Raw genomic sequence first — 23,372 nt, forward strand, 5'->3', positions numbered from 1 at the left:
TTGTGGTATATGAATGTAATGTAATACTGTTGAGCTATAAGAAATGTTGAGCAGTGAGGATAATACACTATGACCAGGTAGGATTTATACCAGGCATGCAGGGCTGGTTCAATATTACGAAAACTATCAGCATAATTAACTGTATCAACAACAAAACTAACAGAAATCACATGATTATCTCAAATTATGCAGAAAAAAACTTTTGACAAAATACAACCCCCATTCCTATTAAAAACACTATAGAGCATAAGAATAAATGGATAAGAATAAGTCTTCCTTAAAATGATAGGCAGCATCTACCTAAAACTATCAGCAAGTATTATATGTAACAGAGATAAGCTAGAAGCATTTTCAATAAGATTGGGGATGAAACAAGGATTCCTATTATCACTAATGTTATTCAATATCATACTAGAAATGTTAGCTTTAGCAATAAGGGAAGAGAAAGAAATTGAAGGAATTGGAATAGGCAAAAAAGAAAGCTATCACTCTTTGCAGATATGATGACATACTTAGAGAATCCTACAGAATCAAGTAAAAAACTACTTGAAATAATAAACAATTTTAGCAAAGTTGGACACAAATCATTGGCATTTGTATATATTACTAACAAAGCCCAATAGGAAGAGATAGAATGAGAAATTCTACTTAAAGTTACTGTAGACATTATAAAATATTGGGAATCTACCTGCCAAGACAAACACAGGAATTATATAAACACAATTACAAAACACTTTTCACACAAATAAAGTTAGATCTAAATAATTGGGAAAATATCAGTTGCTCATGGGTAGGCTGAGCTAATATAATGAAAATGACAATTCTACCTAAATTAATGTACTTATTCGGTGCCATACCAATCAAACTACCAAAAAAATATTTTATAGAGCTAGAAAAATAATAACAAAATTCATCTGGAACAACAAGGTCTAGAATATCAAGGGAATTAATAAAAAGAAATGCAAGGGAAGGTGGCCTAGCTGTATGTAATAGCAAGCACCTTAGCACACCCTGCTAGCACAGGTTCTTTGATCTGCTCTTAAAAGAAAGACTGCCCAAAAAGGGTTTAACAATCCTACTTTTAATGCATTCACTAGTTCAGGGGAAAGGTCAGCACCCTGAACTTGGAGAAAATACAAACAGAGAAAACACAAGCAGAGAAATTAGCACAAATACCAACAAAGAGGGCTCCAACTGTCTGATACAGCAATATTGCTATACACTTTACATACATCACTGGGTTGAGGGAACACAGACAACATCTGAGTAGTCAGGAGGCTCTGAACATACATTTACTCCGAGTCTCAACCAGGATATCAAAAGATTCTTCTCTTGAGAGTAATCCCAAAGCAAAATGCCAACCTCCCAGAATATATAAGAAAGACTAGTCCCTTGATTGACTCAGAGCCAGAAGGCATGAAACCTACTTGATTCAGCACAGCTGTGAATTGTCAGGGTTCAAAGAAGATTAATCCTTCAGATGTTTAAAATTTAGCCTGAGCCTGGGAAACTGAACTCCAACAACAAGAAGAAAAAAAACAACAAAATTCCTACCTTGTTTGTGCTTACACCATACTAGATCTTAAACTCTATTATAAAGCAGAAATCATCCAAACTACTTGGTACTAGTTAAGAAGTAGAGTAGTGGATCAACGGAATAGGTTAGGATCACAAGACACAATGGTCAATGGACTATAGTGATCCACTATTTGATAAATCGAAAGACTCCAGCTTCTGGGATAAGAACTCACTATTTAATGAAAACTTCTGAGAAAACTGGAAAATAGTATGGCAGAAACTAGGCATTGATCAACATCTCACATTCTATACCAAGATAAAGTCAAAATAGGTACATGATTTAGATATAAAGACTCATACTATGAGCAAACTGGGAAAGCAAAGAATAGTTTACCTGTCAGATCTATGGAGAAGGGAAGAATTTATGACCAAACAAGAGATAGAGAACATTATGAAATGCAAAATGGATGATTTTGATTATATTAAATTGAAATTTTTGCACAAAGCCAATGCAACCAAAATTAGAAAGAAAGCAAAAAGCTGAGAAATAATTTTTACAGCCAGTGTCTCTGATAAAGGCCTCATTTCTAAAATATATAGAGAACTGAGTTGAATATATAAGAATGCAAGTCATTGTCCAATTGATAAATGGTCAAAGGATATGAACAGGCAGTTTTCAGAAGAAGAAATTTAATATGAACAAATGCTCTAAATCACTATTGATTACAGAAATGCAAATTAAAACACCCTTGAGGTACTACAATCACACCTATCAGATTGACTAACATGACAAAACAGGAAAATGATAAATGTTGGAGAAGATGTGGAAAAATTGGAGCACTAATGCACTGTTGGAATTGTGAACTGATTCAGCCATTATGGAGGGCAATTTGGAACTATGCCCCAAAGGCCATAAAACTTTAAATATTCCTTAGCCCAGCAATACCACTACTAAGGCTATCTTCCAGAGAGATCATAAAAATGGGCAGTTTTCAGATGAAGAAATTAGAGCCATCTATAGTCATATGAAAAAATGGTCCAAATCACTATTGATTAGAGAAACACAAATCAAAACAACTTTGAGAAACTACATCACACTTATCAGACTAGCTAACATGACAAAACAGGAAGAATGATAAATGCTGGAGAAGACGTGGGGAAAATTGGAACACTAATGGATTGTTGGTGGAGTTCTGAACTGATCCAACCATTCTGGAGAGCAATTTGGAACTATGCCCAAAGGGCTATAAAGATGTGAATACTATTTGACCCAGCAATACCACTTCTAGGTCTGTATCTCAAAGATCAAAGAGAAGGGAAAAGGACCCACATGTACAAAAATATTTCTAGCAGCTCTTTTTGTGGTGGCAAAGAATTGGAAATTGAGGGAATGCCCATCAACTGGGGAATGACTGAACTAGTTGTGGTAAATTAACATAATGGAATAGTACTGTACTGTAAGAAATGAAGAGCAGGCAAATTTCAGAAAAAGCTGGAAAGACTTATAGGAACTGATGCAGAGTGAGGTGAACAGAACCAGAACATTGTACACTGTAAAAGCCACATTTTGTGATGACTGACTTTGACAGACTTTGCTCTTCTCAGCAACGAAAGGCTCTAAGACAACTCCAAAAGAGTCAGGACAGAAAAGGCTATCCAAGTCCAGAGAAAGAACTTCGGAGTCTGATTGCAGATGGAAACATGCTATCTGCTCTCCTTTTCTTTTGTTGTTTTGTTTCCTCTTTCTCTTGGTTCCTCCCATTAGTTACAATTCTTCTTTACATCATGACAAATGTGAAAATATGTTTAATATGAATGTATAAGTAGAGCCTATGTCAGATTGCACAGCATCTAGGTGAGGAGAAAATTTAAAACTAAAATCCTATGGGAGTGAATGTTGAAAACTAAAAATAAGCTAATTATTAGAACAAACAAAAGGTAGGATAGGACTCAATTATTAAGGGCATTGAATCCCCCCAAAAAGCATTTTTTTTATTTGACCCTGGTGGCAATAGGGAGCCATTGGAGTTTATTGAGTAGAAGTGGGATAGAATGGGACCTGTGTTGCTACCTCATTGACCTTGGGGAAGTCACAAATTCTCTGAGCCTATTTCTTCAACTCTAAAATGAGGATAAACTAAACTTTCATCTGTCTTCAAGATCTAAGTTTCTTACTAATAGAGCTTGGATATTTAAAGGTGGTCATAGTATCAATTCCTTTAAACCAAGCATAAAAAAAAATGGCAGGCATCTAAGTTGGCACGTTTATTTCCTAGTACAAAGATGAAATGTTGACAAAAAACCAAAATCATCCATGAGATACACAATTCCACAGATTCCCAACTAACTCATTCCTACTGTAGTCCCTTGGTTACTCATGACTTTTGCTGGGGCATAGATATTCTCACAGAAGCAGCTACTGTTTGTTGCCATGCAAATGATAAAGTTAACCAACATTTATTAAGCACCCATTATATGCCAAGCACTGTGCTAAATTGGGGGCAATGCAAGGACAAATACGAAGTAATCCTTGTCTTCAAGTTGCTTACATTTAACCAGGGGCAACAACAGACACACATAGAGATACAGACAAAATATATAGAAAATAAATATGAACTGCTTTTTTTGGTGGTGGGGGGGTGGAGTTTGTTCTGAGCTTTAAAGGAAAAGAAGAATTCTAAGAGGTAGAGGCTAGAGTATTGAATGGGGAGAAATGTATAGTAAATTGGAAAGATAGGACGAACAGAGGGGTATGTATTTGATTCTAGAGGAGAGGCAATATGGAACCACCAGAGTTTATTGAGCAGTAGGGGGCTCTAAAGTGCTCAGAGTACTGGGCCTAGAGGCAAGACCTGAGTTCAAATTCAGCCTCAGACACTTGCTGTGTGACCCTGGTCAAGCCACTTAACTTGTTTGACTCAGTTTCCTCCTCTAAAATGGGGGTAATAATTGCACCTACCTGCTAGGATTGTTGTTAATCAAATGAGATAATTGTTAAAAAGCACTTAGCAGCACGTCATCTGGCACACAGCAGACATTATATGTTAGTTGTTATTGTTATTGTCAAGTGCCAAGGTGGGTGTTTTAGGAAATTTACTTTGGCAGCTGTGTAGAAAAAAGATCAGAAGGGGGAGGGACTAGAAGCTGGGAGACAATTTAGAGATGATTGAAGTAATCCAAGCAAGTGAGAGCTGACAAAGTCCTTGGGGGTGGAGGAGGCAGATGCAAGAAATTTTGGGGATATAGAAACAAGTCATATTGTGGCCCTTTCCAGTGCCCTGGGCTGTCATTTTTCTTAACCTTGGTTCTGTTTCCTTTTACTTTTCATCCTGTCATACAAATCTTCCCTTGTTTCTCTGAATTCATCATTTTTCATTATGTCTTATGTACAATAACACTCCATTACATTCAAAGCTCAGACTTTTCAGTCATTCTCCACTAAATGAAATCCACCATTTCATTCTTTGCTTTCATAAACAGCACTTTCACACCAAATACATGGAAGAACCTAAACCTTCACTATCTTGGCACTACTCAATGATACATGGTGTAGGTAAGAGAGTGCTGGATCTGATATCTGAGGATTGTGGTCAAATCCGTCCTCTACCCCTTTTGCTCTGGGCAAATAATTTAATCAATTTCATCATCTGTAAAATTAAGGATTAGACTAGATTACCCTTACTAATCGATCAGGGCTTCTTCCAGTGGTTTAGATTACAAACCATCACCACTTACTCATCATCTCTTCCCTGTAAATCCTCTATAGAAGAGTCAGTCCTCCTCATAGTTCTGAAGCAGGACCCCAGCAGCTCTGACAATAGCTGTGCAAAACCCTAGAAATTTGGGACACAGCACTCTCAACTCTGGAAGCAGAGTTCTACCATGGCAAAGAACTCAAAAGTCAAGTATTTGGCTGGCAAGATAAGCAAACATTCCTATCAAGGAATGGCTAAACAAATTACAGCTTAAGAATGTAACAATATTATTGTGCTATAAGTGACAAGAGGAAGAGAAATCAGACCACAGAATCTTGTTTTGGTGACAAAGAGGATCAAAACATAGAACCATCAGACAACAGTCAAAACTCCTGCATCAAGACTCCAAGAAAAATATGAATTGGTCCCAGGCCATGGAGGAGCTCAAGAAGGATTTTGAAAATCAAGTAAGAGATGTAGACGAAAAATTGGGAAGAGAAATGAGGATGTTGCAAGAAAATCATGAAAAATATAGTCAACAGCTTGCTAGAGGAAACCTCAAAAAAAATACTGAAGAAAATAACACCTTAAAAAAGATGAACCCAAATGGCAAGAGGTCCCAAAAGCCAATGAGAATTCCTTAAAAATCAGAATTGGTCAGATGGAAAAGGAACTTTAAAACCTCACTGAAGAAAATAATTCTTTCAAAATAAGATTGGAGCAAATAGAAGATGACTTTATGAGAAATCAGGATAATTACAAAACAGATCCAAAAGAATGAAAAAATGGAAGGCAATGTGAAATATCTCATTGAAAAAACCACTGATCTGGAAAATAGATCCAGGAGAGATAATTTTAAAATTATTGGACTACCTGAAAGCCATGATCAAAAAAGGAGTAATCTTCCATAGATGAACTGTTGATGATGGATCTGTGAATTGGCCACCATTCTGGAAATGAATTTGGAACTGTGCTTCCCAAGTTACTAAAAATGCACCCACTATGAGGCCTATATCCTGGAGATTAAAGGGGAAAAGTAACTACATACAAACACAAAAAAACTTATAGCAATTCTTTTTGTAGCAGCAAAAAAATAATTAGAAACTAAGGCAGGGCAACCTATCAAGGAATGGCTAAACAAATTACAGCTTAAGAAAGTGATAATATGGGTCGGCTAGGTGTCAAAGTAAGAGTGCTGGCCCCTGGAGTCAGGAGGACCAGGGGTGGATTCCAGCCTGAGATATTTAACACCCACACAAAATAACTGGCCGTGTAACCTTGGGCAAGTTACTTAAACCCCAATCGCTTTAAAAAAAAATGTGACAATATTATTGTGCTAGAAGTGACAAAATAGACCATTTCAGAGGATACTGGAAAGATCTTGACGAACTACAAAGTGAGCAGAACTGTAATGGTAACTTAGAGAACAACTCTGACTCTCAATAGCAGTATAACCCTAGTCCAAAGAAAAATATACCTATAGACGGAGATGAAGAGCTTATGAATATTTCTCACTTGTGTTTTGGATGCAACCAATGTGGAAATGTTTTCCTAGACTATGCAGCTACATATGAAGCTTTATTAATTTTCCTTAGTCTAAGGGGAAAGGGACAATTTTTTTTAGACATTTATGCTATGCTGTCATTCATTTCAACACAATTTACTGCTAAGGGGTGTTGTTGCCCTAAACTAATGAACCACATGGCCAGAGGATTGGCAAAAACACTGTCACAATATTGTTACTAAAAGTATTTAAATGCATTGCCTTAACAGGGTAGGATTGATAGCACTAATCCAGAATGAACAGGGACTATACATTGCAAAAATGGGGAGTGATGAGCTAGATGTTCAAGTGGATGGAGTACCTGGCCCAAAGTCCAGAAGACTCATCTTCCTAAGGTCAAGTTTGGCCTCACACTTGCTAACTGTGACCCTGGGAAAGACATTCAACTTCTGTTTGCCTTTCTTCTGCAAAATGAGCTAGGGAATGAAATGGCAAACCACTTTAGAATCTTTGCCAAGAAAACTGCAAACAGTCATGAAAAATTCGGAAACAATTAAACAAAAAAAATTGTAAGAAATGCACAGGACTTAAGTGGACATCATTTGTTCAAAAATAATTGTATTGCTATAAAAATAACTTATTCTAAAAAAAACCAAGCCCTCCTGAGGCAATATGCAGATCATGCATTATTTTGCTGCTACATTGATTGTACCACTTCCTTTTAAGATTCGACTTAGATATACAAGCCACCTTTTATGCATAACCAGTAAACCCATATTTCTTCTTATCTTTGCTTTTCCTTTCAGGTCATAAATATAGAATGGCAATTCCATGGACTAGTACACCCACAATCAATTGGGGAATTTGTCTCAACACTTCCTCTTCCCCATTTACCAAGCTCCCAACCTACTCCATTTAGTTGTAGGGATTGGCCCCTCAGAACATTCATCATGCTGACTTAGATCAGTTTCATTCAACACTGAAAAAAGCTGATGGTCACCATGCCCCTTCTTCCCTGACGCCTTCATGGCTGTGGCTAAGCGATGCCATCATTAGACTGATGGGCAGGGGGCAGTGACTAATAGTTCAACTTCATTTTCGGGTGGGAAAAGTTGAGATCTATAACAGAATCAAGCAATAAGGGTTGCAATATGAATCACTTTTCATTATCTCCACCAAAACCCATTACTTCTCCAACCTTCCCTATTTCAATTGTCATCCTTCTCATGACCCAGGTTTATAATTTCTCTAACTCCTCCCCCTTTGTAATTAGCTGCCTAATCTTGTCCTAGCTCTAATGTGATACATACTAGCCCCCATAACTTTCCAATAAATGCCAATGGCTTCAATTAATTCACCCTTTCAGGACATTTTATATGTATAAAATCAACAGGTCTTGTTATGCTTTTTTACTGAAAATGTAATCAAATACAAAAAAACAAGACCACTTTTAACAGTGGCCTAAGCACCTGGCATCAAGTCTTAAGACATTGCTCCTTACTGACACTGGGGTAATCTAGTACTCGGGTACCAAGTCAAAGGAAGCCCCTAGACTACATTTAAAATGTGAACGTAGAATGTCTCACCATCACCTAGACCCTATCACCTTAAAAGTTGTAACCCCAGATCATCCCTCTTAGTTTAACTGATTCTCTATGCTTCAATCTTGAGGAAAAAGGGCATTTGACAATTTTTAACAGGTCACCTCCTCTAACAGCTTCCTTTCCAAATTGAGATTCAGTGAAATCTTTCAGCTCAAAGCCCCCAAGATCCTATAAATTCCTGCAATACTACTACAAAAATTTAGGTAAATACCCTTCACCATCATACAAACCACATTCCAAAAACCACCTCATTAAGAGAATGGGAAAACCTATTAAGGTATTCTGGCAGATAATGAGAAATCAATGAAAGCTAGGAAAGTGGCTTGAATTGGAGGAAATTGAGCTAGTGAAGGAAAAAAAAAATCACCCTCTAACAGTGTGAATACACAATTTTGGCCTATTAAGACCAGAAACCCAAAAAGGTCTTGCTTGCAAATGTTTTTATTTAAATGTAATTTTTGAGGATGGTAAATTTTAGATCTTATTGAAGGCAGCAACATCCATGGATTGCACATAGTCTTCAAAGGCAGTTATCCGTTCCTCTAGCATATCTGTACCAACTTTATCATCTTCAACCACACATTGTATCTGAAGCTTCTTGATGCCATATCCCACTGGAACTAATTTAGCTGAGGGGGAAAAACAAAAGATAAGGCTCCAATCCTCATACAAATTCATGACTGATACCAATCAATACTTAAATTAATGTTTCAACTTACAAGATCCCCAGACCAAGCCATCTGCCTGAATGCTTCTGACGCATTCCTCCAATTTTGCCATATCTGTCTCATCATCCCAAGGTTTTACATCCAGTAAGATGGAAGACTTAGCAACAATTGCAGGTTCTAAAGAAGGCAAAAGATTAATAATTCTTACATATTCAAGGTCCAAACTAAATGCCACCATCTTCCTTAAGTTATTTAGAGTACCTGTCCTTCCCAATAGTAGCGATCTGTGCTTTCTATTTTACATAACCTGCCCCCACTGAACTGTAGACTTCATGGAGGGAAAGACTAGTCATTTTTCACACAGTATTCTGTTCTGACAAGACACTCAGTTGTGAAAGAAATGTTAAACTACTGACACCTAATTAAATAAAACACTGACCAATAGTGGCTCAAGCTGAGAGAACTAAGATCAACTTGAAGAAAGTTAATTTGGGGGCAACTAAGTGGCACAGGAAATAGAGCACAGCCCTCCAATCAGTTAGACCCGACTTCAAACCGGGCCTCAGATTTACTAGTTGTGTGACGTTGGGCAAGTCATGTAACCCCAACTGCCTTGACTCCCCCCCCCCAAGTTAACTTGACCCTTCAAATTATAAGAATTTAAAGCAGATGGACATCAAATAAAAATGTATGTCTGCTTAAAAGGTATTTCACAATCTTGATGTGCCCCAGTGTTATAAATACATTACTGTATTACAGAAAAACTGAATTCTGGAAAAAAGCTTTTACTTTAAAAAACTGCTAAAGACATTCAGTATTTTCTTTAGCTATTGAAATGCCTCTAAGTAGGTGTTTGTCACACAAGGAATCCACTTTCTTTTGCATTAGAAAGAGGTGATTTAACAGTGTAACAGTTTCTTTTCCACAGTGGAATACAACAACTGCTACAGATGAGAACAGCTGCAGACCAGTAGCTGTGGAATTTTTCTTTATCTCTTAAAATTCCATTAAGTGGTGAATGCACAGGTTGGTGCAACCAGAAGACTCAAGCTTACCAAGGAAAAGTGAGCTTATAATATCAAGTTCTCATTTGTAAGGAAAAGCCTTAAGACAACCTACTTTTTGATTTCTTTGATTCATACTGAGCAAGGCGTTCTTCTCTTAGCTTCTTTGCTTCTTCACTTTCCTGTGAAGAGAATCCAATACATTTCAGGGCATTAATTTGCTGTTATTAAAATTAATTAACAATTCACATAGAAAATGGACCAGCCAATCAGAAAAAAGCAATTCCATCACAAATTCAGCCGAAAGATGGTGATTTGATTTTATTCATCATGTAGCCAGTAAGGTTTGAAATTAGGTACTAGTCAAAGCTTAACCATATAATCTAATCAATTGTTTAAGGACCTCCAAAATACCCAAATCTTGAACTTAACACCAGTGTTTCCACTGGCACTTATCTATGAAAACACTAACCTATACAGTGCTATCTGTCAACTACTGAATATATCTACCAAGGACTCCAAAAATAACTTTTCCTCTTTAATAAATTTTATCACTCCTGATAGAAATCTTACAAATCCTATGAGTTTGCCTTCTAAGAGAGGTAATAAGATCTACTCACAAGCAAACATCTTTGGGCACTTTAAGCTTAATGACCAAAAAAAGGCCATGTTTCTATGTTCTACTTAATATCATAACATACCTCCTCATCATCAGACCCAAAGAGATCAATGTCATCATCATCTTTGCTATCTGTAGCTCCACTTCCGGTGGTATCTTCCACATCAGCAGGCCCATACTTGCCCAAAGCCTTCTTTATTCCTGGCAAGCTTAAAAGAAAAATACACTATCATTTTCAACTTAACTTCAAATGCTAAAATTGAGATGTTTCAATCAAATTTGTATCAAAACACTAACAAAGTCTTTACCGAGGCCAATGCCTCACATCAGCCTTAAAACAATTTACAAAATGATAATTGAGACCTTAAAGGAGCATTTTCTGCAACACTACTCAGAATGTTAACAATTAAGATGCATTTAATCTGTTCAATCTAAATCTAATGCAGAAGCTGAAATGGATTACTTTTGACCTACTTTTTAGGAATTGGAATTGCAGGAGATGGGGGAAGGGCACGAACACTGACCTCTCAACTCTCAAACTGCTCTATAAACAGGACAAGATAACTTTAGCATTACTTTTAAGTCAATACAATTTTAGTACTCAAAACTAACATTCCTATTTTACCCCCTGCAAATATTTTCATTTTTTTAAAGATTCTCACACCCAAACCACTCTGCTACCCTGGGAGATATTATATGGAATACTCACTATGATTTAATCTTTCAGTATGAACATTTTTGTTTGAGATTTCATAACAGTATGTTCAGTTCCGTCTTAGTGAACTGGTTGTCCACTTCCCCAAACTTCCACCCTTGTTGGCAGTTTCAGAAGCATGGCCAAGGATTGAATGAATGAGCCATAGATGAACTACCCTCTCACCCCAGAGGTGGCCCCCCCAGGTCAGGGTCGAGGCATATTGGCAGGACAGTGTGGGGAAAACTTGAATTGCTGTTGTCCATGTTCTACCTGTTCTGTGAAAAAATGGAGGACTTCAGTCTCTTGGCCTAGCAAGGTGGCACAAGCAATTAATTAAGCTTACAACATCTCAGCACGACTAAAATAGCCTAGGCCCAAATCTGACACCCTGACTACGAGCTGCTTTCCTGCGGACCAAGTTCACACGCCAGCACGTCCGTACCTGGCCTTTTGCTTCTCATAGGACTTAATGTGGTTATACCAGCGGAGAGCATGGTACAGGTCGGCGGGAGGAGGGCCCGCGACGGCTTCAAATACTGCAACGTCAGCCTGGGACGGCACAAACCTGGGGACGGAAGGAGGCATGAGTAAACGCCGCCGGCTGATTACGGGCGCATCCCGCGGCCCAGCTGCTTTTTAAGGGGGACCCCCAAGCCAGTTTTAATGGGCCTTCCGGGAAGCATAGGAGGGTCAAGCCCGGAGTGGGAGGATGGCGCACACGTGGGCAGGGCCGGGCCCTGGATCCCCAGGCGCGTCAGTAGTCAGGGGGGTTACCTAGATGGGCACTTCCCTCCCCGGGGGTTAGAGGGGCTTCTCTGGCCCGTTCGGCCCCGGCCCAGGTGCTTCTGCCACGTGTCCCTCTCCTGGGTCGGGCCGGCCTGGCCCCCGCCTCCGCTTCCGTGACCTTCCGGACATGTCCCGCTTTCTCCTCCACCTCCGTGTCCCCAAAGCCCCTGCAGCCTGCTTTCCACCAGGCCGGAGCGGCCTCGTTCCCGTGCCCTCATCGACCACCGCGCTGCACCCGCCCAGTCTCCCAGCGCACACCGCCCCGGGGTCCTGGCTCACCCTTCGATGTAGCTCTTGTCCGCCAAGAAGTCATTGAGGTGCTGCAGACCCGCAGGTGTCTTGAGATCTCCGAAGCCCATGGTGGTGGTGGGAGGGACCGGGAAGAGGAGAAAGTGGCGGCGGCGAAGGAGGAATTGAGCTCGGGGTGGGGAAACAGCGCCGCGTGTGAACACGCTAGCGCCGGCCGCCGACTGAAAAAAGGGCCGTGCGCAATCAGCGACTCCCTTATATAAGGTCAGTGCATATCCTTCCGCTCCTCCACTCCGAGAAAGAGAGGGCGGAGTTCAAAGGGCAAAGGTCTTCTCAGGGGTACCCGCTCCAATTGGCCTTTAGAATTCGTTATCTTGAGTGTTAAAACCTCAAGTAGTTCTCCCTTTACCTGTTTCCCTGATGCGCGGATAGAAAAGAATTAAAATGATCATTTCGAAAATTTTCGTTCTCCCCCGCTCCCTCCCCCACAGGCCCCAGTGACATTCGAAGTTCCTGGTGCCCAGTGATAAAGGATTACCGAACGTCACCGGGCGGCTCCGGAGATTGCCGAGCCAGGCTGGCCCCGCCTCCGCCAGAGCCGCCAGACTACACGGCCGAGTCCAGTCCCGCCCCACAGGCCGGAAATTGCCGAAGTCTTTCTCCCTACAACCTGGTCTCGTTCGTGCCGGCGGACGGAAATTGCCGAAGCCGCCATAGAGAATAAAGGACAGGGGAGCTGAGGGGCAGCTCGGGTCCTGGAGGCCCAACGGTGCGGGCGTCTTCCCCTAGAAGGTAAGGCCGGGCTTGGGAGGGCAGGGTCGTGTCGAAGGGGGCCGGCGGGAGCACCGTGCTCGCTGGCTTCTCTGCCTGCGGGGCCTCGAACCCCTCAGCCTCCTCTTGCCCTTGAGTCCAGGTCTGTCAGTGTCCCCGCCTCCGAGCCGGGCAGCCGCGGGAAGCCGGCCCCAGTGAGGGCCGGGCGGCGCCGCTGCCCTTGGGCACCCCCCCTCCCCGAGGCCGAGCGGGGCAGCCAAGCCTAGGCCTGAGCCCACAGCTTCGGCCGAGCAGAGGTCCAGGGTCAGGTCGCTGCCGCACCGGGGTCACCCCCGACGCGGCCTGGGCTTCTAGAGGGCCCTGGCCAGACACTCCAGCCATCCGCGAAAGTCAGCCCGAGGGACCCCCCGGGGAGCATTCCTCATCTTCCCGGAGCCGCCCGGCGAGCCCCCCGGAGGAGAGCAAGAATCTGGAACCTGGCGGGAGCCCTCCCGGGAGCCCAAGGTCATCTGGGCGGACCCCCACCCCCATTTATGCAGGAGCTGAGCGAGGCCCGGCGCACTCGGGGGTTTGACCCTGAATTGAGGGGTGGGGAATTTAGGACGATGGATCCCTCTGAGATCAAGAGCCCTATTTAGGAAGCCTGGGCTAGCCCTGGCCCCCATCTTACAGATGAGATGACTGAGGTCCAGAAAGGGCATGAGACCTGCCAAAGCCACTGCGATTGTGAGTGACGGGACCGGACCCGGCGCGCCGACTCTCGGGTCCTAGTCTTAATTTCGTGGTGCTGTCCTGTTTCTTTGGCCAGCTTGAGGCAGAGCGGATAAAGTGCCAGGCCTGCTGTCAGAAGGACCCGAGTTCAAATGTAGACCCTGACACTTACTAGCGGTGTGACCCTGGGCTCCTCACTTAGCCCCGTTTGCCTCAGTTTCCTCATCTGTAAAATGAAGCTGGAGAAAGAAAAGGCAAACCACCCTCCAGTATCTCTGCCAGGAAAACTCCACCGGGGTCAGGACTGAAAAGCCACAGTGTGTTTCTTTGCATTTTTATTTTCCCCCCATTGGTAATCTTTGAATAAGCTTGAGCAATCACAGTGTTGAATTGAGCAGAGTTCTTTGGTTTGGGGTTGTTTTTCCCACCATTCTGGAAGAATGAGTTTATTGTGCCATTCTCAGTATCTCTTAAGAGCAAAACTTATTACAAATTAAGGAGGACAGATTTGATTTTCAGTGACCCAGTTTATTGCACAAATCAATTTTCAGAGAGAGGGGCTATTTATTGGTAGAATCACAGTGTGCTCAAGTTAGTGGAAACCCTAAGAGATCATCAGGCTTTCAACTTTCTTAAGTGGCAAATGAGGAGACTGAGGTTCAGAGTGACAACTTCCCTTCACTTTTTTGTGTATCATTTCTGAAAATGTCACAGCTATGTCATTACCATCTCCTAATTATTGGATTCCTACAGATTGTTTGGCATCATGTTAGGTATGATAAGAGAGAGGGAGTAAATGTGGAATAATTCCTGTGTTTAATAAATTGCAGGCAATTACAGAGCAAACTCCACTTGTCAGCAGCAGCATTTTCTATAGTATAAGAAAGGAAGCAGTGTTATTGAGGACAAGTATATATACTTGTCCTCAATAACACTGCTTTCTTCTCATATATATATATATATATGATCTATATACACACATATACACATACACACATATATATATCTATGATCTATATACACACACATATATATATCTATGATCTATATACACACACATATATATATCTATGATCTATATACACACACATATATATATCTATGATCTATATACACACACATATATATATCTATGATCTATACACACACACACACACATATATAATAGCATTTGCAAGATTTAAACAAAGTTGCAAGACATTCCTTGGAGATGTGCAATCTCCCAGTCTGAAAATGAATCTGGATGTTAATTTATTGGCTCCTCTGTTTAGTAGTCCTCAGTGGAATGTAAGGTTCTTGAGGGCATAAACTTTTTTGGGGGTTGGGGAGGAGTAGTCCTGGTATCCCCAGTTGCTTTGCATATGGTAGGTGTTCAGGAAATGCTTATTGAGTTGAATTGGTCAGGGAAGACCTTTTGGATGAATAAGTATTTTACTTTGTACTTTGCAAAATGAAAACATTCGAGTTTTAAGTCGCATTTTATAAATGCAGCAAGAACAAACAATTACTACAAATCGATGAATAATGTGAAAACAAAACCAGAAGTACTATGGCAAGAGAATGGAAGGAACTTAGCCAGTACTAGAGAATTGTAATTCAGTTTTCACCTTTCCCATAGTCATTTTTCAGGCCTGTCAAAAGTCAGGTAACTTTTACTTGGAAATGTGGGTAATCTAAAGTAACAGCCAACTTTCAGTGGGAATGGATTAGAATTAACTAACCAAGACAAATCAGTTTGTTTTACAGAAGTCAATACTGTGGGAAGTGATGGATTATAAATTCTGAGTAGAGATTCTGAATTAATGAGATTTTTACTTTATGTTTAGATATGTACTTAAAATTCTGTAATTATTTTGATAAATGTTACTTTACTGCAGAAATCAAAATTTTTAAATGGAAAAAACATTGATTTGGAAAACCCCATTTTGTCCATAATTTCAATCTTCTATTTATTTGACTCATAAAAGACAAAGTTCAAAGTTTTCAATAAAAGCTGTTTGAATTTTAGAGATTTAGGTTGGAATCCTACCTCTGATTAACCACACTAATATCACATAACTACTCTGAGCTTTAGTTTCGTTATATATAAAATGGGAATAATAATAGTTATAATGCTCCGTAAGGTTGTTGGGAAGATCAAATGAGGTAATAGATGTAGATCTTTGTAACCATAAAACAATACACAAATGTTATTAATGTTAGGAAAAGGCTGTGACTGAATTTTGTGGAAAAAATTTCTATAACTCTCTATTACGTGCCTGGCACCGTTCTAAGTAAGCACTTTTTGAAATAATTATTTCAACAACCCTGGAAAGTAGATTCTGCTATTATTATCCTCATTTCACAGTTGAAGAATTGAGGCAGAGGTAAATTGACTTACCCAGGGTCATACAGGAAGTATCTGAAGCTAGCTTTAAACTCCGGTCTTCCTGATTCCAGGCCCAGTGCTCTATCCACTGCATCACCAGTTCCTTCCAAAGGTAGTAGGGTAATAATGCTTCTCCAAGCATAATAGGGAATGTGTAACGAGAAAACAATGAGTTGTAAATGGAAGTCTTTATTTTGATACTATTTTATGCAGTGATCTTCCAAAGTCAGTGTCTTTTAGTGGCAAAGAGGTGACACCAAGTTCACTGTGACAGTGACATTGAATCACAAACTCTGGCAGATGCTAGTAAACATGCTAGAAGAGCTTCAAGGACAGACCTTATTATGATGGTCAGAAGGACCACCCTTGCTAGGTGCCAGAGAAATTTATCATCACCAAGGTGTGATATTTTTATTGATATGTTGTTTTTTAATTCAGCCACAGCAACTTAGACTTTTAGTGAATCATAGAAGGTCACAATCTGTAGAGCTAAAAGAACCGTCCACCACAGTTAAATCATGGTATCTAATCAATTCTTGATTATTCATTTTACTAGTAATTTTAAAAAATCCTCATATTTGGTTTGGAAAGCAATTTTTTTTTTGTAACAGTATCTCATACAAAAAACTTTGCTTTTTAATTTATATTTTCCTTAAGCAGATCATAAAACTATTTTTTGCATTTCATATTTGCATAACACCTGCTAACTTAGGGGAAGCACCTTAGAAGTATGATGAATGGAAGGAGGAAGAAAAACAATTTCTTGTAATTTTAAAAAATGCAGTTGATAATCTACATGTACTGAGAATTGATTTAAAATTTTTTATTTTATTGACATTGCAGGGTCCAACCTGGTTGCTAAGTTTCAAGTGCCTTGAGGTTATTGTTTAGAAAATTTTTCAGGATATGTTTTGAGATAGTTCTTCATGATATCATATATATATATATATATTCATATATCACATGATTTCACATATGTCATATCACATGATATGACAATCCTATTCTTTTTGGCTGAAGAAATATATGTCAAGGAAGTTGTGTATTTTAAAGCTTTGTGAATGATAGCTCCTTTGTTTCAAAGAAACAACATTCTGTTAGTATTAGCTATTTAAAATAAATAGCACTTTATGTTTTTTAATCATCTCTTTTCATTTGCCATGCAATTTCATTTTACTTAGCAGAAGGGCAGATTATAATTAATAGCTATCTAGAGGTTTATAGTATTATATAAGATAAAATTTATAACATTTTAATGGAATTTTATTATTTACCAACATGAACTATCTACTGTAAAATAAAGGTGTTAGCAATCTAAAAAAAGTTAGCAGCTAGAATATATTCCTACGAAGAAGCTTAAGACTTTTCTATTTCATTTTTAGCAAGATGTTACGACTACCTGTACGCAGGGCCTTAGCTGGCCTTGTTCAGAGTCCTAAAGGATGCGGTGAGTATTCTTTTTTTAAAATGTTCTTTAATAAATATGTGGAACTAAACTGTTTGACTCTGTTAAGTCATAGAAATGATTCTTGAAATTTCCTACGTGTGTGACTATGTTATATGTAGGTACTTAGATGTTTAATGAATTAGATTATTGGGTATGAAATTGATTTTGTTTCTGCAAAAATAGAAGCAAGTTGGCTAAATTGAATAGAATATTTCTTAGTTGATAATATATATTTGAATTTTTAAAAGATATAAGTAAAAAAGTAATCAACCAAGTTTCTCAAGGAATATAATGTTACTACAGCTGGCTATCAGATTTTCTACCAGAATATATAGTTAATCTGTTTGAATAACTAGGCTATTCCCTTAATGCTGACATCATATTTACTGATAGAATAAGTTTGTATTTATGCTACTCTTCAACGTAACCATAGACAAGTATGAAAGTATATATTTTTTTTACTACATGTGGTCTTTTGTATTAATTCAGTATTTTAAAGTCAGTTTTTCTAGCTTAGTGGTTAGAGTAAACAAATCCATTATCCTATGCCATAGCAGATTCAACTGTAGTTAACTTGAATTCCCACCTCAATGTTTTTGATGGTCAGTGCGAACAACTACCACAGCAGCCAGCAACTTGATCGAAGTTTTTGTTGATGGTCAACCTGTTATGGTGGAACCTGGAACCACGGTGCTCCAGGTAAACATGAAAACAAAGTTCTAAGTATTTGCTTTTTTGTTTTAGTTTTATAATAAAACTTATTTTAAATTTTTTTTCAGTATGTCAGGATTTCTTGATAGATATTATATAATGGCCAAGTTTTTATGGAACTAAGATAAAAACCTGTTGAAGTTTGAGATACCTATGAAGCAGCCCAGCTTATTCCAGATTGATTTACTACCCCTTACCCTACTACTCCCCTTTGTGTACTCCATGCTTCACTCAGATTTATTCCGTCTCCTATTCCATGTGTCCAGCATGTTATTTCTCATTCCAAGAATGGCTTTTCTCCATATCCTCGGTTTCCATTAGTTTTACCAGTTCAAAGGCAGCCTGTATCTTAATTCCTTTTCTCATTCTTCCACTTCCCACCCTGGAAGGGAAGTGATGTTTCTGTCCTGAAATGTCTGATGCTGCTCTTTTACCCCTCCCGTGTGCGCAGTCGTATGTTAAACTTAGAAGGTTATTCATTCTACATGCTTTTCTTTTGCCAGACTATAAGCATTTTGAGGCCTTCCGTTTTTTCATCCTTCATCAACTACTCTGTATAGGACATTATACATATCAGGGGTGGGGAATCCTTTTATTAAAGGGATTTGTTCTGTAAAACTTTGATTCAGTCAAAAGGCCAGACCCAAGGACCTAGAAGGCCACATGTGGCCTCAAGGTCACAAGTTCCCCACCCATGTAACTACTCACTTAACATTTGTCAAATTGAATTATTCTATTACTGTTTGTTTCATAGTCTTGTTACATCCATTTCTTTAACTTATTCTAACAGACAGTATAAACAGATTTTCCTTAAAAATATTACCAGCTTGGCTTTCACTAAAAAGGGAAGCAAATATATATTAGTTTTGTTTTTTAACTAACATAAAGTCATTATGTTCCCTGGGCAAGTTTTCTATAAAAATCTTCCCATATCATGGACCTCATGAAGTTTTTTTACTTTTTTTGTTACCTATATATTTTTAGTTGTAAATTTGTGAGTTTTACTTGGGAGTAAAGGGATTGTATTTTTTTTTTATATATTCAACACTTAATCACCTGCTTAATAGAAATAAGAGCCTAACAGCCATAGAGGGGAAAAAAGGAGTTACTTTTTATGTGGCAGTCAACTTAGAAGGTGAAGACTCAGTATTCTCATATAACATTTTTATCTCCTAGGCATGTGAGAAGGTTGGCATGCAGATTCCTCGATTCTGTTATCATGAAAGGTTATCAGTTGCTGGAAACTGTAGGATGTGTCTTGTGGAGATAGAAAAGGCCCCTAAGGTAATTGTTATCTAAAAATATTTCACTCTGTTTTATAAGGGAGACAAACTATAATAATTACGCCTCATACAATGTTTTTGAGTGAAAGTGAATGTGATCCTTGTAGGTAGAGCAAGTGGCATCATTATCATTTTACAGATGAGAAAATAACTTAATTTTCTGAAATGACTTGTCTAAAGTCACATAGCTATTAAGTGGTAGGACCTGGTTTTGAACTGATGTCTTCTTACTTCAAGTCTAGAGTTCTCTATGTTATAAGCATGTTTGGTTGTGCTATATTCCATTTGCAAAATAGGAGGAAAAGAGCCAACAAGCTTTGTTTCCACATAGACCATGCTGTTCCAAAAGTGAATATCATAACTCCAGTGAGACCTATTTCCCTTGTTCTTTACAATCCTTACAATTCTTTTCAGACCCTAATGTCAGAGGACAAAAAATTTCCTTTTAAAAAGCCCCTGGTCTATAAATTGTTTAGGATTCACAGATTTCAATACCAGGTGGCTATGACTAATCTTTAGTAGCTGTAGCATTTGACAGTGGACTGTAATGGAAAATGTTTGGAGTCAGAGGACCAAGTTCAAATGTTAGCTCTGCTACCTGTGTGCTCTTATACAAGTCATTTTTCTAATCCTCAAATGTTTCATCTATAAAATGAAGAGATTGGACTAGAGGTCCTTTTAGGATTCCTTCCAGCTCTAAATTTATGATCCTATGTTGCTTTCAAAATCTTAATCAAAAATAATTTTTGTGTTAAATATTATAGTGCATACTTAGCATCATACTGTATCTCTGTTCTTGAAATTAATAATTTGTGGACCTATATCAGCAATTCAGGTCACTTGATCTTTATAGGAACTTAAATTATGCTTGGCATTTGGGAATTACAAGTACTTTAGGTGACTTCCAGCCCAGCTCCCAGAAATATACTTCAGCAAAATCTTGGAAATTCTCACCAGACTGAATAATGATCAAAGAATCTAGAGAGAAACTACAGTAAGTGACTTCTTCAGTGCCCTCTCTCCCCCGCCCCCCAAATGCATAAGAGGTTGGCAAGAACCAAGAAGGAAATAAGAAAGCAGGTCACTATCAAAGCCAGCACAAACACAGGGTAGCCTCTCAGCACTGCTAGAAAGAGGAGAGGGACACATATCTGTAGAGCTGTGTCTGTATGATCAAGAGTTGAGTCCTGTTTCTCTTCCTGTCCCTGCAAGAAGTCCCAAGATGGGGATCTTAGACGTCCCAAGGAACAGCAGCATCCAACACACTATAGCATCATTCAGACCCAGACAGCCCAGGGGTTCTGAGGTACCTAGATTCCTGACTGACCTGAAAGGCAAGAGAAAACCCTGAAGATTTAGTACTCTGAACCTCAAAGATCTGGAGTTTTGGTGGGTAGGGGCCAACCCCTAGAGATGGATGCCAGTCCAGGAATCTATGGAGAGACCAAACAAAAATGGGCAACCTACACAAATGCATAGTAGAGAGCAGAGATGGCCCTGACCCAGAGCCCCACTTCAGGAACTTAAGCTAGAAAGAGAAGAAAATCAAAGAAAACACTAGCCAGTATTAAAAATTATTACAACACTAGAGATTCCTGAGGAGTAATTCCGTAGCAACTGTTAATAGTGACTTAATGAAAAAAATAAACTTTCCACAAGGATTACATGAATACCTAAAAGAAATGAAGCAAGATATAACAAGTGAAATAAAAATTCATGAGGAGAGAATTGAAAGGAAAATAAATAGCTTAGAAGTGAACGATTTAGACCTTACTCAAGACCTTACTTCCAGAAAACTTAAGAATAGATCAAATCACTAATTCCATGAGTCAGCACAAAAATAAGTCTAAGATCTGTTATCAAAAGTATTTTATCTAGAAAACAGGCCACAGAGATATAATTTAAGAATCATTAGGATAATATCTAAAAAATAAAATTAAACGGTGAGAGAGAAATATAGGGAGAGGTAAAATGAGGCTAATTATCTCATATAAAAGAGGCAAGAAAAAGCTTTTATAGTGGAGGGGAAGAAGAGGGAGTGAGTAAGTGAACCTTACTCTCATCAGAATTGGCTTAAAGAGGTCATACCATACACATTCAATTGGGTATAAAATCTATCTTACCCTAGATGAACCTAGGAGGGGAAGGGGATAAGGAAAGGGAGGCGTGTGATAGAAGGGAGGGTAGATTGGAGGAGGACGTAGCTGGAAGCAAAACACTTGAGGGACAAAGTGAAAGGGGAGAGAGAGAATAGACCAAATGGGGGGAATAGGATGGAGGGAAATACAATAGCAATATGAAATAGCAAAATGGAGGAAAATACAATAGCAATAGTAACTGAAAATTTTGAAGCAAGTTTCTCTGATAAAGGCCTTATTTCTTAAATGTATAGAGAACTGAATCAAATTCATAAAAGTGAGAGTCATTCCCTAGTTGGTAAATGGTCAAAAGATATAATCAATTTTCAAATGAAGTAAACAAAGCTATCTGTAGCTATATAAAAAATATTCTAACTCAATATTGATTGTAAAAATGCAAATTAAAACAATTCCGAGGTACTACCTCATGTCTTTTAAATTGGTTAATAGTACAGAAAAGATAAATGACAAATGTTGAAGGGGATGTGGGAGAAAAGAGACATTATTGCACAGGTGATGGAGCTGTGAACTGATTTCAGCTACTCTATAGAGTGATTTGGAACTATGCCCAAAGGGTTATAAAACCATGCATAGCCTTTGAATAAGCAGTACCACTACTGGGTCTGTATCTCAAAAGAGAGAAAAAGCCAAAAAAAGAGAAGAACTTATACGTACAAAAATATTTATAGCAGCTCGTCTCTGGTGGCAAAGAATTAGAAATTGAGGGGATGCCCATCAATTGGGGAATGGCTGAACAAGTTGTGGTATGTGATTATGTACTATAGGGGATGATGAGCAGGATGCTCTCAGAAAAACCTGGAAAGCCTTGCATGGGCTGATGCAAAGTAGAATGTACTGTGTACAAAGTAACAGCAGTATTGTAAGAGGATCAGCTGTGGATGACTTAGCTATTCTCTGCAATACAATGATCCAAGAACTTTGAAGGGCTTATGATGAAAAAATGCTATCCATCCCCAGAGAAACAATTGTTGGTGTCTGAATACATATTGAAGCTTACTTTTTAAACTTTCTTCATTTTTCTTGGTTTTTTTTTGTCTATATTTTCTTTCATAACATGACTATTATGGATATATTTTGCATAACTGCACATGTATAACTTATATCAAATTGCTTGCCTTCTCAATGAGGAAGTTGGGAGGGAGGGAGGAAGAGAGAGAATTTGAAACTCAAGTTTTAAAAATGAATGTTAATTGTTTTTACATGTAACTGGGGAAAAATAAAATACTAAATTTTTAAAAAAAGAATCAGTATAGAATAGGTGCCTCAGATTGCCTTTTAGACAACTAATTAATGGCTCAACAAATTGTACTATGTGATGTAATGAAATATTATTGCTCTTTAAATGATGAGACAATTCCAGAGAATCCTGAGTAGAATGAACTAACACAGTAAAGTGATTAGAACCAGTAGAACCATTTGTGCAAGAACACCGTAAAAACATCTCCGAAAGACTTAAACCTGGTCGGTACAGTGACCAATGGGGTTTCCAGAGAACTTATTCTTAAGAATGTTACTCCATTATATCCCAAAGAGATCATAGAAATGAGAGAAAGACCCATATGTACAAAAATGTTTATA

The 23,372-nt window shown here is 38.7% G+C and overlaps 2 protein-coding genes and 2 non-coding genes across 6 annotated transcripts in view; 1 reads left to right on the forward strand and 3 right to left on the reverse strand.

Annotated features, from left to right (window-relative positions):
* The window catches only part of NDUFS1 (NADH:ubiquinone oxidoreductase core subunit S1), a 386,086-nt gene that overhangs the window by 334,956 nt on the left and 27,758 nt on the right, over positions 1-23,372 (forward strand). The window contains exons 2-5 of one of the 2 annotated variants that reach the window (XM_069075298.1): positions 13,035-13,136; positions 17,577-17,641; positions 18,249-18,340; positions 19,529-19,636. In XM_069075298.1, coding sequence (XP_068931399.1) covers positions 17,581-17,641; positions 18,249-18,340; positions 19,529-19,636 — 261 coding nt within the window. In that variant the 5' untranslated portion in view covers positions 13,035-13,136; positions 17,577-17,580. Of the gene's footprint in view, positions 1-13,034; positions 13,137-17,576; positions 17,642-18,248; positions 18,341-19,528; positions 19,637-23,372 lie in introns of those variants that run through there. The other variant, XM_069075299.1, reaches the window with a different exon arrangement.
* Positions 8,747-12,614, reverse strand: EEF1B2 (eukaryotic translation elongation factor 1 beta 2). Of its 2 annotated transcripts, XM_069075301.1 has the most exons (6): positions 12,375-12,608; positions 11,752-11,874; positions 10,695-10,821; positions 10,109-10,175; positions 9,041-9,166; positions 8,747-8,950 (listed from the first exon to the last, which is right to left on the reverse strand). In XM_069075301.1, the coding sequence occupies exons 1-6, from the start codon at positions 12,452-12,454 to the stop codon at positions 8,796-8,798; spliced, it is 678 nt and encodes a 225-aa protein (XP_068931402.1). In that variant the 5' UTR covers positions 12,455-12,608; the 3' UTR covers positions 8,747-8,795. The 2 variants fall into 2 exon arrangements, with proteins under 2 accessions (XP_068931402.1, XP_068931401.1); XM_069075300.1 differs by lacking the exon at positions 11,752-11,874 and having other exon boundaries at positions 12,375-12,614.
* On the reverse strand, positions 9,837-9,971 carry LOC138151735 (small nucleolar RNA SNORA41). Its single transcript, XR_011165895.1, has one exon. It is a non-coding gene; the product is annotated as a small nucleolar RNA SNORA41 (small nucleolar RNA).
* On the reverse strand, positions 10,256-10,333 carry LOC138151739 (small nucleolar RNA SNORD51). The gene has a single exon (XR_011165899.1). It is a non-coding gene; the product is annotated as a small nucleolar RNA SNORD51 (small nucleolar RNA).

This window comes from Petaurus breviceps, unplaced genomic scaffold, assembly GCF_028583685.1.
Source record: "Petaurus breviceps papuanus isolate PSGF00001 unplaced genomic scaffold, PetGlider_PUasm1.0 90903, whole genome shotgun sequence".
NCBI lineage: Eukaryota > Metazoa > Chordata > Mammalia > Diprotodontia > Petauridae > Petaurus > Petaurus breviceps.

Excerpts from the sequence above, each read along its gene's own strand:
- EEF1B2 (XM_069075301.1), bottom strand. The coding sequence starts at position 12,454 with ATGGGCTTCGGAGATCTCAAGACACCTGCGGGTCTGCAGCACCTCAAT. Across the intron at positions 11,875-12,374 it reads GACAAGAGCTACATCGAAGG|GTTTGTGCCGTCCCAGGCTG; the intron begins GTGAGCCAGGAC and ends TTCCGTCCCCAG. Across the intron at positions 9,167-10,108 it reads TGAATCAAAGAAATCAAAAA|AACCTGCAATTGTTGCTAAG; the intron begins GTAGGTTGTCTT and ends TGCCTTCTTTAG.